Genomic DNA, 11,015 nt, shown 5'->3' on the forward strand with positions numbered 1-11,015 from the left:
GTTTTGAGGCCACACTCAGCAGTGTTCAGGGCTTATTCCTAGCTGTGAGAGGTAAAATTCCACACTCACCATACTGTTGTTCTCACCTCAAAAATTAAGTTTTGGGGCTGGAGAGATAGCACAGTGGCATTTGTCTTGCAAGCAGTCGACCCAGGACCTAAAATGGTTGGTTCGAATCCTGGCGTCTCATTTGGTCCCTCATGCCTACCAGGAGCTATTTCTGAGCAGATAGCCAAGAGGTAACCCCTGAGCGCTGTCGTGTATGGCCCCAAAACAAACAAAATTTAAGTTTTATGGGGTAGGAGTGGTGGTGCAAGCAGTAGGGCGTTTGCCTTGCACGTATTAATAGGATAGACTGAGGTTCGATCCCCCAGTGTCCCATATGGTCCCCAAGCCAGGAGCGATTTCTCAGTGCATAGACAGGAGTAAACCCTGAGTGTCACCAGGTGTGGGCTCCCCCCCAAAAAAAAAGTTTTAAATTAGTGTAATAATGTTTTCATATCTCCTATCTAGAACTAATTTAAAAATCAAGATACAAAAATAAGCCAAAGGGTAGAAAATATTTTGATAGAAGGAAGTTTATTATTATTGGTTTATTTTACACTAAAAATCAGTGATTTAATAAATGGTCATGAATTATACTCAAGCATTCTTCCCCCTCCCCCCGTACAGTTCCAACAAGCTTGGCTATCTGGTTTCTCCACCACAGCAAATCAGAAGAGGAGAGAGAAGCTGCTACAGGTAGGATTGCTAAAATCTTGTAAAACACTTAATTTGATGATACTAGGAAGCATAATACAAAGAAATTACAGCATACCAGTGATTGGGTAAAGGAATCTTTTTTTTTTTTTTTTTAATCCTGCTTTCAATCTCAGTTGTTGCCCTTAAAAGTTCTAGAGTATACAAACTGGAATGAAAGTAAATCAGCTAGTATGTCAGCTGGGGCACTTGCTTTGCAAGCAGTAACCCAAGTTTGATTCCCAGCAATCCCATATGGTCCCTCAAGCCTGAATCAGGGTAATCCCTGAGTGCTGAACCAGGAGTAAACCCTGAGGACAGTCAAGTGTGGCTCAAAAACTAAAGGGAAGGCAGAGGGAAAAGTCCTAGAATTAGTTTCATGTAGTGCTTTAAATGATGGTCTTTATGAATGCATCTTTTCATTTAAAGCCTTTCCAAAGACTACTTTATTCTGAGTACATAATACTGATGGTAAAAAGTCATTAATTCTCCAACACTGTTTAATGTGTCTGACTTAAAGATGAAAGATCAACAGGTAGCACCCATGTAATGAACTCAGTTATGTCAATAGCCTTCTACTTTATTTTTCCCAAAAGAAGTGGCAACGATGATGGTTAGTTACACTGTGTTGGCCTGGCCAGATGCAAGCAATGCTAATTCAAAGAGTAAATCATAAGCCTTTGTCTAGAATCTCATTGGATTTTAATCACCAGTCTAATAATAGTACTTGATGCAGAAATTTTCTACCGTTCCTCAAAAAAAATCTAATTGATAGTACAGTGGGTTGGACACTTGTTTTATGCACAACTGACCTAGATTTGATCCCCAGCACCACATATGGTCTCCTGTTCCCTGCCAGTGTTGATTCCTGAATAGAGAGCCAGAAATAAGTCCTGAACTCCACAGAGTGTAGCTCAAAACAGCTAAAACCAAAAAAGTGAATTGCTGGGCCATAGAGATATGTTAGTTGCCTTGAGTACCCTAACCTGGCTTCTATCCCCAGCACCACATATGATCCCTGAGCACTAAAACAGCAATGCCAGGTGTGTCTCAACCCTCCACCTCAAAAATATATAAATGAGGAAGTTTACTAGTAATTGTTTTTTTGTTTTTGTTTTTGTTTTTCTGCTACCTAATTGCTAGTAATTGTTGAGAGAATAAAAAGTCTAAATTTCACAGAAGAAATTTTTTTTTTTTTTGGTTTTTGGGCCACACCCGGCGGTGCTCAGGGGTTACTCCTGGCTGTCTGCTCAGAAATAGCTCCTGGCAGGCATGGGGTACCATATGGGATACCGGGATTCGAACCAACCACCTTAGGTCCTGGATCGGCTGCTTGCAAGGCAAACGCTGCTGTGCTATCTCTCCGAGCCCAGAAATTTTTTATTTTTATCTTTTTTTTTTTTTTGATGAAAGTAATTTTTTTTTTTTGGTTTTTGGGCCACACCCGTTTGACGCTCAGGGGTTACTCCTGGCTATGTGCTCAGAAATCGCCCCTGGCTTGGGGGGACCATATGGGACGCCGGGGGATCGAACCGCGGTCCATTCCTTGGCTAGCGCTTGTAAGGCAGACACCTTACCTCTAGCGCCACCTTCCCGGCCCGAAAGTAATTTCTTAAGCACCCTGGTTACAAACTTGTTCATAATGGGGTTTCAGCCATAAAATGCCAATCCCCCCTTCAGCAGTGCAACTTTCCTACCACCAATGTTCCCCATTTGCCTCCCCCATCCCTTGCCTGTCTTCAAGGCAGGCATTATATTACCATTGTCATGGTAGTTGTTAGTGTAGTTATTTATCTAACTGCACTTACCATTCTTTTTGGTAAGCTTCATATCATAGGCTGGTTCTTCTGGCCCTCATAGAAGAGAATTTTTAAATATATCATCTTCATATAGAAGAGGTGCTTCAGACTTCTTTCATCTCAGTCCCTAACTGGTCTTAAAAGTTTTGGTGGGCAGGGAGGATGGTTCAAAGGGCTGGAGCATATGACCCAGGTTTAATCCTCAGCACTAGGGGAGAAAAAAAACACATTCTGAGTTTTTATGTCTATTTGAATAGTTTTAGTTCATTGCTTATAAGTTTGAAAATATGGGTAGAAAAGACCAGCTAAGGTGATTATAGTTTAACAGAATAATACCTTGGAATTTATTTCTCCAGGAGCATAAATCGTGGACGACATCACAGCGAAAGATCACAAAGAACTCAAGGCCCATCACTCCCAGCAACTCCAGTTTTTGTACCTGTCCCACCACCTCCTTTGTATCCACCTCCTCCCCATACACTTCCTCTTCCTCCAGGTGTTCCTCCACCACAGTTTTCTCCTCAGTTTCCTCCTGGCCAGCCACCACCTGCTGGGTATAGTGTCCCTCCACCAGGGTTCCCTCCAGCTCCCACCAACTTATCAACTCCTTGGGTATCATCAGGAGTGCAAACAGCGCATTCAAATACCATCCCAACAACACAAGCACCACCTTTGTCCAGGGAAGAATTTTATAGAGAGCAACGACGACTGAAAGAAGAGTAAGTATTTTAATTTGAAATTAGTATACACTTTCATTTTCTGATGTAACATTAAATAGGCTATATTTGGAAACATTTGCCAATGTTTTCAGTTAGTACAAGAAAAGTCACCTAAAAATTAAACCAGTCATAAGCAACTACCTCAGGGACTTAGTTATTTATAGTTTTAAAGTAGAAAACTAATGGCAATTTCATTCATTTCATTCATGATCTAATTACATTTGTCTTGTTAGTTTTCTTAAATGGTTTTTGTTAACTTTCACTCTTTAACTTTATTTTACTAGGGAAAAGAAAAAGTCCAAGCTAGATGAGTTTACAAATGATTTTGCTAAGGAATTGATGGAATACAAAAAGATTCAAAAGGAGCGTAGGCGCTCATTTTCCAGGTTAGTGTTTTGCAAGCCTTCACAACAGAATTGCAAATGGGACTTTGAATATCCAGGGATTAGCTATGGATATAATAATACTGCACTTTGGAATTTTTCTGATTCGGTCTAGGTTTATAGAAATGGAGATGTAGCTTATTTCCCAATACCTGTTTATTGAAAAGTGTCTCAATGTAAATTCTATTGTATAGAACTAGCAGTTTATGGGAATTAAATTGCCCTTGTCCCTTGAAGTTACTTATAGTATGAAATAATTGGGAAATGTTTATAGAAGGAAAGAAATAGGAAAATAGCCAAATAACATTTCTGAAGCCCCTTTTACTAAGGCTACAGCTTTTTGCTGGAACATTAACCTGTGTAATAATGAAGTAGTAATAGAATATAAATTGCTTCATTGATTTTTTTTTTTTAAGAATTTTTAAAATCCCTGGAAGTTTTAAAGACTTATTTTTTTTAAGCTTATACTTGAAATGTGGTTCTTTTGAAAGCTAGACCTTTTACAATGGTAGGACCAAATAATTTCAATATTCAGATAGGAAGTAAAAGTTAAGTTTTAATTGGCATATGTTTAAAGTTAAGTCAGCTCATATAACTCACAGTACATTAATGCACTTCACTCTGATAAAGTTTCACTTTTATTTTGTAGCAAGTGATTGCTCTGATCTTTGTGTACTTTATTCCATCCCAGTAGAGGTCATTGTACCTCTTAAGTCATCTCTGATGAAACTTGATTATTAAAGTAGATGGAGCAGTGAGGAGAATGTGCTAGAATTTAAGAATCTGTATTTTATATTGTATATATTTCTCAACTATCATCTATTGTTTTGTTTTTTGCTTTTAGGTCTAAAAGTCCTTATAGTGGTTCTTCCTACTCAAGAAGTTCATACACTTATTCAAAATCAAGATCTGGCTCAACTCGTTCACGTTCCTATTCTCGGTCATTTAGCCGTTCACACTCTCGTTCCTATTCACGATCGCCACCGTACCCTAGAAGAGGCCGAGGCAAAAGTCGGAATTATCGTTCACGCTCCAGATCTCATGGATATCATCGATCTAGGTCAAGGTCACCCCCCTATAGACGTTACCACTCAAGATCAAGATCTCCTCAGGCATTTAGGGGACAGTCTCCCAATAAACGTAATGTGCCTCAGGGCGAAACAGAACGTGAATATTTTAATAGATACAGAGAAGTTCCGCCACCTTATGACATAAAAGCTTATTATGGGAGAAGTGTTGACTTTAGAGACCCATTTGAAAAAGAGCGTTACCGAGAGTGGGAGAGGAAATACAGAGAATGGTATGAAAAATATTATAAAGGGTACGCCGCAGGAGCACAGCCAAGACCGTCAGCCAATAGAGAGAACTTTTCTCCAGAAAGATTTTTACCACTAAGTATCAGGAATTCTCCCTTTACAAGAGGCCGCCGAGAAGATTATTCTGGTGGACAAAGTCATAGAAGTCGAAACATTGGTGGCAGCTATCCAGAAAAGCTTTCTACAAGAGACAGTCATAATCAGAAGGACAATACAAAGTCAAAGGAGAAGGAAAGCGAAAGCATTCCAGGTGATGGTAAAGGAAACAAACATAAGAAACACCGAAAAAGAAGAAAGGGGGAAGAGAGTGAAAGCTTTCTAAATCCAGAGTTACTTGAAAGCTCTAGGAAACCAAGAGAACATGCGAGTGGGGAGGAGAATAAAACGGACTCTATGTTTGTGCTCCCCAGTAGAGATGATGCCACGCCTGTTCGAGATGAGCCAATGGATGCTGAGTCCGTCACTTTCAAGTCAGTGTCTGAAAAGGACAAGAGAGAGAAAGATAGGCCAAAAGCAAAAAGTGACAAGACCAAACGCAAAACAGATTCATCTGCTGTATCAAAAAAGGAAAACGTTGTAAAACCAGCAAAAGGATCTCAAGAAAAACTTGATGGCGAGCGTGAAAAATCTCCTCGGTCTGAACCTCCGCTGAAAAAAGTCAAAGAGGAGGTTCCAAAGACTGATAATCCTAAATCGTCCTCCTCATCTCAAAAAGATGAAAAGATACTTGGTACTCCCAGAAAAGCTCACTCGAAGTCGACAAAAGAACATCAAGAGACAAAACCAGTGAAAGAGGAAAAAGTGAAAAAGGAATATTCCAAAGATACCAAATTGGAAAAGTTAAGTAGTAGTAAGGAAGAAAAGACCAAAAAGCCCAGTGAGAAAAGTAAGCCACTAGATAGCAAGGGAGAAAAGAGAAAAAGAAAAACAGAAGAAAAGAGTGTAGATAAGGATTTTGAGTCATCATCAATGAAGATCTCTAAACTGGAATCAACTGAAATGACTAAGCCATCCCCAAAGCGCAAGATGGAACCTGATGTTGAAAAGATGGATAGAACTCCTGAAAAAGATAAAATGTCCTCAACTGCTCCGGCCAAAAAAATCAAACTTAACAGAGAAACTGGCAAAAAGATTGGAAGCGCCGAAAATGTGTCTAATACAAAAGAACCCTCTGAAAAAGTGGAGTCAACCTCTAGCAAAGTTAAACAAGAAAAAGTCAAAGGAAAGGTTAGACGGAAAGTAACTGGAAGTGAAGGATCCAGCTCTACTCTCGTGGATTATACCAGGTATCATGGATGGGTCAGAAAGATTACCTTAATCTTATCCATGCTTGGGGCCAGAGCCATGTAATACAGCAGGCAGGGAGTTTCCTTTGCAGGCAGCAGGCAGATGAGACTTGAGTCTCCTGTACAACATACAGTCCCTTGAGCCTGCCAGGAGTGATCCTTGAGTACTGCCAGGTATAGCCCAAAAGAGGATAAAAATATTCATGATTTTTCATTTTGTTGAGGTGGAATCTGCTAATTAAAACTAGTAATAGGGGCCGGAGAGATAGCATGGAGGCAGAGTGTTTGCCTTGCATGCAGAAGGATAGTGGTTCTAATCCTGGCATTCCATATGGTCCCCTGAGCCTTCCAGGAGCGATTTCTGAGCGTAGAGCCAGGAGTGGGCCCTGAGCGGCGCCAGGTGTGACCCCAAAAAAAAGAAAAAGCAAAAAGACTAGTAATAAATGCTAGAAAGGTAGCTCAAAGGCATGTGAGCTACCACCAGTTTTGATTCCTGCCATATCATCATCTGAGCAGGAAATAGTACCTAAGTACCACTGGGCATGGCCCAAAAAGGGAAAAGGGGGACTGGAGAGATTGCAATAAAGCACATACCTTGCATGCAGCTCATCACAATTCTAATTACTGGCATCACAGAATCCCCAAAGTACAGAACAGCATCAGAGTGGTTGATTCCTGAGCATTGAGCCAGGAGAAAGCCCTGAGTACTGCTAGAAGGTATGCTGCCTCCCTCAAAAAAAAAAAAAAAAATCTGAGTACCATCAGTCATGGCCCAGAAACTGAAAACTAATACCAATAAGGGTAGGAGGTGGCTCAGTTCTAGAGTGCCTGACTAAAATAATAAGGGCTGGAGTGAGTTACAGAGTGCCTGGATTTCATTTGTCTTGCCCTGGATTTCATTCCTAGGGCTGCTAAGAAAAAGTAGGGAGGTTAGACTGACTTCTCTTTAAGAGGAGCTATTGTTAAAAGACTTAAATGGTGGGCCCGGAGAGATAGCACAGCAGCGTTTGGCTTGCAAGCAGCCAATCCATGACCAAAGGTGATTGGTTCGAATCCCGATGTCCATATGGTCCCCCGTGCCTGCCAGGAGCTATTTCTGAGCAGACAGCTAGTAGTAATACCTGAGCACCGCCGGGTGTGATCCAAAAAAGACAAAAACAAAAACAAAAGACTTAAATGGTGGGGCTGAAGTGATTGTACATGAGTAGGACTCATGACATTGCACACACCCAATGCAGGTTTGCTCCTTGGTGCCCCATATTCCCTAAACTGAACACTGCCAGGTGTAGTTAAAACAAAGTTGATAACATTTTGTATTTATACAATTAAACTTGAATTTTTACATATGTGTACATATAATATACACATGTGTACATGTATATGTATATGTTAGAGTAGAATAATTCACTTTTGAAAGCTAATGGGCCAATCGTGTTTAAATTTATATTGGTTGGTGTGCTTAATTCATTAAAAATTATTTTAATTCTTCTAGTACGAGTTCAACTGGAGGCAGTCCTGTACGGAAATCTGAAGAAAAAACAGATACAAAGAGAACTGTTATTAAAACTATGGAAGAATATAATAATGATAATACAGCTCCTGCTGAAGATGTTATTATTATGATTCAAGTTCCTCAGTCCAAATGGGATAAAGATGATTTTGAATCCGAAGAAGAAGATATTAAGTCTACACAGCCTATCTCAAGTGTAGGAAAACCTTCCAGTATTATTAAAAATGTTAGCACTAAGTCATCCAATATAGTTAAGTATTCTGAAAAAGAAAGTGAACCATCAGAAAAAACTCAGAAACTCACCAAGGAAGTCACTCATGAGCTGGTACAACATGAAGTCAAAAGTTCAAAAACCTCTGCACCTAGTGAAAAAGGAAAAACCAAAGATCGCGATCATTCAGTGTTGGAAAAGGAAAACCCTGAGAAGAGGAAGAACAGTGCTCAGCCAGAGAAAGATAATAATACAGACCGTCTGAGTGAACAGGGAAATTCGAAAATCCTGTCTCAATCATCCAAAGAGACTAGAACTTCAGATAAACATGATTCCCTTCGAGGGTCCTCAAATAAAGACTTTACTCCTGGTAGAGACAAAAAAACAGACTATGACAGTAGGGATTATTCAAGTAGTTCCAAACGTAGAGATGAAAGGAATGAATTAGCCAGAAGAAAAGACTCACCTTCCCGAAGCAAAGATTCTGTATCTGGACAAAAAAGTAAGCCAAGGGAAGAGAGAGATTTACCTAAGAAAGGAACCGGGGAGTCTAAAAAAAGTACGAGTCCCTCAAGAGACAAAAAAACTCATGATCATAACAAAGCCGCTTACGATACTAAACACACTGGTGAAGAGACAAAATCTGTCGATAAAAATACCAGTAAGGATCGTGAGAAGCATACATTGGAATCCAGGAACAGTAAGGAGGCAAGTGGCAATAAATTACTTTATATACTTAACCCATCGGACCCTCAGATTGAAAAGGAACCAGTTAGTGCTGGTCCAGTTGACAAGAATGCAGTGAAGCCTAAACCCCAGTTAAGTCACTCCTCCAGACTTTCTTCTGACTTAACTAGAGAAACTGATGAGGCTGCCTTTGAGCCAGACTATAATGAAAGTGACAGTGAAAGCAACGTATCTGTCAAAGAGGAAGAAGCTTCAGGGAAAAACCTTAAGGAACTGAAAGAGAAATCAATGGAGAAAGCTAAAGAGACCATTGCTGACCCAGCAGCAGCAGCAGCTGTAGTAGCAGCAGCAGCAACAGCAACAGTAGCAGCAGCAGCAGTTGGTCAGGTGGGCATCCCTCGGAGCCAGAGTCAGAGCAGTCCCAGTGTTAGTCCAAGCAGGAGTCAAAGCCCATCAGGAAGCCAGACCCGCAGCCACAGCAGCAGTGCCAGCTCTGCAGAGAGTCAGGACAGCAAGAAGAAAAAGAAGAAGAAGGAAAAGAAAAAGCACAAGAAACATAAAAAACATAAGAAGCATAAGAAACACGCAGGCACTGAAGTCGAATTGGAAAAAGGCCAAAAACACAAACACAAGAAAAAGAAGTCAAAGAAGAACAAAGATAAAGAAAAGGAGAAGGAGAAGGATGACCAAAAAGTGAAATCTGTCCCTGTCTAAAAGGACAGATTTTTAAAATTGACTTAATTACTAAGTCATCTGTATTAAATTTTGTTATAATGTAAAGAGATTTCAAGCTTTGTAAATAATGATATGAAAGACCCTGTGCTGCACTTAAAATATTGCTGCTTGATTTGATTTTTACATCAGAGCTTTATAACACGAACTTTTGTACAGAATTGTGAGTTGTGACCATGTAACATGAGAGGTTTTGCTAAGGCCTATTATTTTTAACCACCATTAATTAGTTGGGGTGGAGTTTACTGTGAAATTTTCACATTTGAATTTTTTTAATTGCCTGGCAAACGCTGATATCAGTTCTAAAATATCAGCAGAATGATTTGCTGAATTCATTACAACCCTGTTATGTCACTTTTTGATTATAATAAAAGTTTTCAGTAAACTTTTCAGATGTTGAATACTTACATTATTTGAAGAAAGTAGTGTCATGTTTCTACCCTTTTCATTCCGTTCAAAATCGCCTTTGAGCCTTTAACATAAGCTGAATTTGATATGCTAATTTTTGAAGTAAATGTGAAAAATAGTCTTCATCAACAGACTGGTACTTACTTTATAGCCAGAAACTTAAAAATCAGGATTAATTGGAGATGTGGTTGAATGCTTCTAGAAAAGTCTGAAATACCATAATAGGTTTAGACTAGAATTTTGGAGATGGGGAATATGTGGCCATGTTCTTTTCTTGAAACTGATAAGTGAATGTTAAATTTTCCTACCAAGTGCCCACTAAAGAATGCAGGTCACTGAGCCTCCCAGCCTACCCATTCGGTAACCACTTAGGAACTGTGATGTGTCAAACAGTTCTTTTTTTGGGGGGGGGGTCACACCTGGCAGCGCTCAGGAGTTACTCCTGGTTTCACGCTCGGAAATCGCTCCTGGCAGGCTTGGAGGACTATATGGGATGCCAGGATTCGAACCGATGACCTTCTGCATGAAAGGCAGGCACCTTACCTCCATGCTATCTCTCCGGCCCCTGAAACAGTTCTTAATAGCTATGGTTTCACAAGTGTATCATAAATTATTAAAAGGATTTGGGGAGTATAGGGTAAAAGTGATACTTTGGGAGCCCGGCAGTCCAAATATAGGTTAAGAAATGGCCAGAGGAGGAAAAGCCAGTTTTAAGTCTGGTGGGTTCTTCGGTGGGAATGTTGGGCCATGAGGAAGAAAGGAAAGTTGTATTGGTGTCCTCGATTCTGCCAGCCTCTCCTTGCCTTCATTTGGTATTTTTAAAATATGCCATATTCATTGCACCTGTATGCTATTGTATTTGATTTTAAGGGATGTACAAGCTTTTATGAATGTTGTTTGCTTTAGGGGTGAGGGCCATTCCCAAGAATGCCCCTCATGAAAGGCGTGTGCTCTAGCTCTTGCGCTTTGAAATAGGTCCCCGGTCCTGACGTATGTTTTTAATGCAGCATTTAATATTTTAAAGTATTAAAAGATTTAAAGAAAGATTATATAATTGACACTGAAACTATTAAACATGAAGCTCATTTACTACTAAATTTGGGAAACTTTGCCTTTAATTGAAACCAACTTTTCCTTCTAAAGACTGCTTTCGCTATGATTTTTTTTTTCATTTTTCTTTTCTTTGCTCACTATGATTTCTTTAAGTCACCTGCTGTATCCCCAGA

At 39.8% G+C, this 11,015-nt stretch overlaps 1 protein-coding gene across 2 annotated transcripts in view; it reads left to right on the forward strand.

Moving 5' to 3' along the window:
- RBBP6 (RB binding protein 6, ubiquitin ligase) overlaps positions 1-9,773 on the forward strand; it is a 44,169-nt gene extending 34,396 nt beyond the window's left edge. The window contains exons 14-18 of one of the 2 annotated variants that reach the window (XM_049789076.1): positions 673-741; positions 2,894-3,256; positions 3,541-3,642; positions 4,484-6,241; positions 7,734-9,773. In XM_049789076.1, coding sequence (XP_049645033.1) covers positions 673-741; positions 2,894-3,256; positions 3,541-3,642; positions 4,484-6,241; positions 7,734-9,363 — 3,922 coding nt within the window. In that variant the 3' untranslated portion in view covers positions 9,364-9,773. The remainder of the gene's footprint in view (positions 1-672; positions 742-2,893; positions 3,257-3,540; positions 3,643-4,483; positions 6,242-7,733) is intronic. The other variant, XM_049789077.1, reaches the window with a different exon arrangement.
- The last annotated feature ends 1,242 nt before the right edge of the window (positions 9,774-11,015 follow it).

This window comes from Suncus etruscus, chromosome 15 (genome assembly GCF_024139225.1).
Source record: "Suncus etruscus isolate mSunEtr1 chromosome 15, mSunEtr1.pri.cur, whole genome shotgun sequence".
Lineage (NCBI taxonomy): Eukaryota > Metazoa > Chordata > Mammalia > Eulipotyphla > Soricidae > Suncus > Suncus etruscus.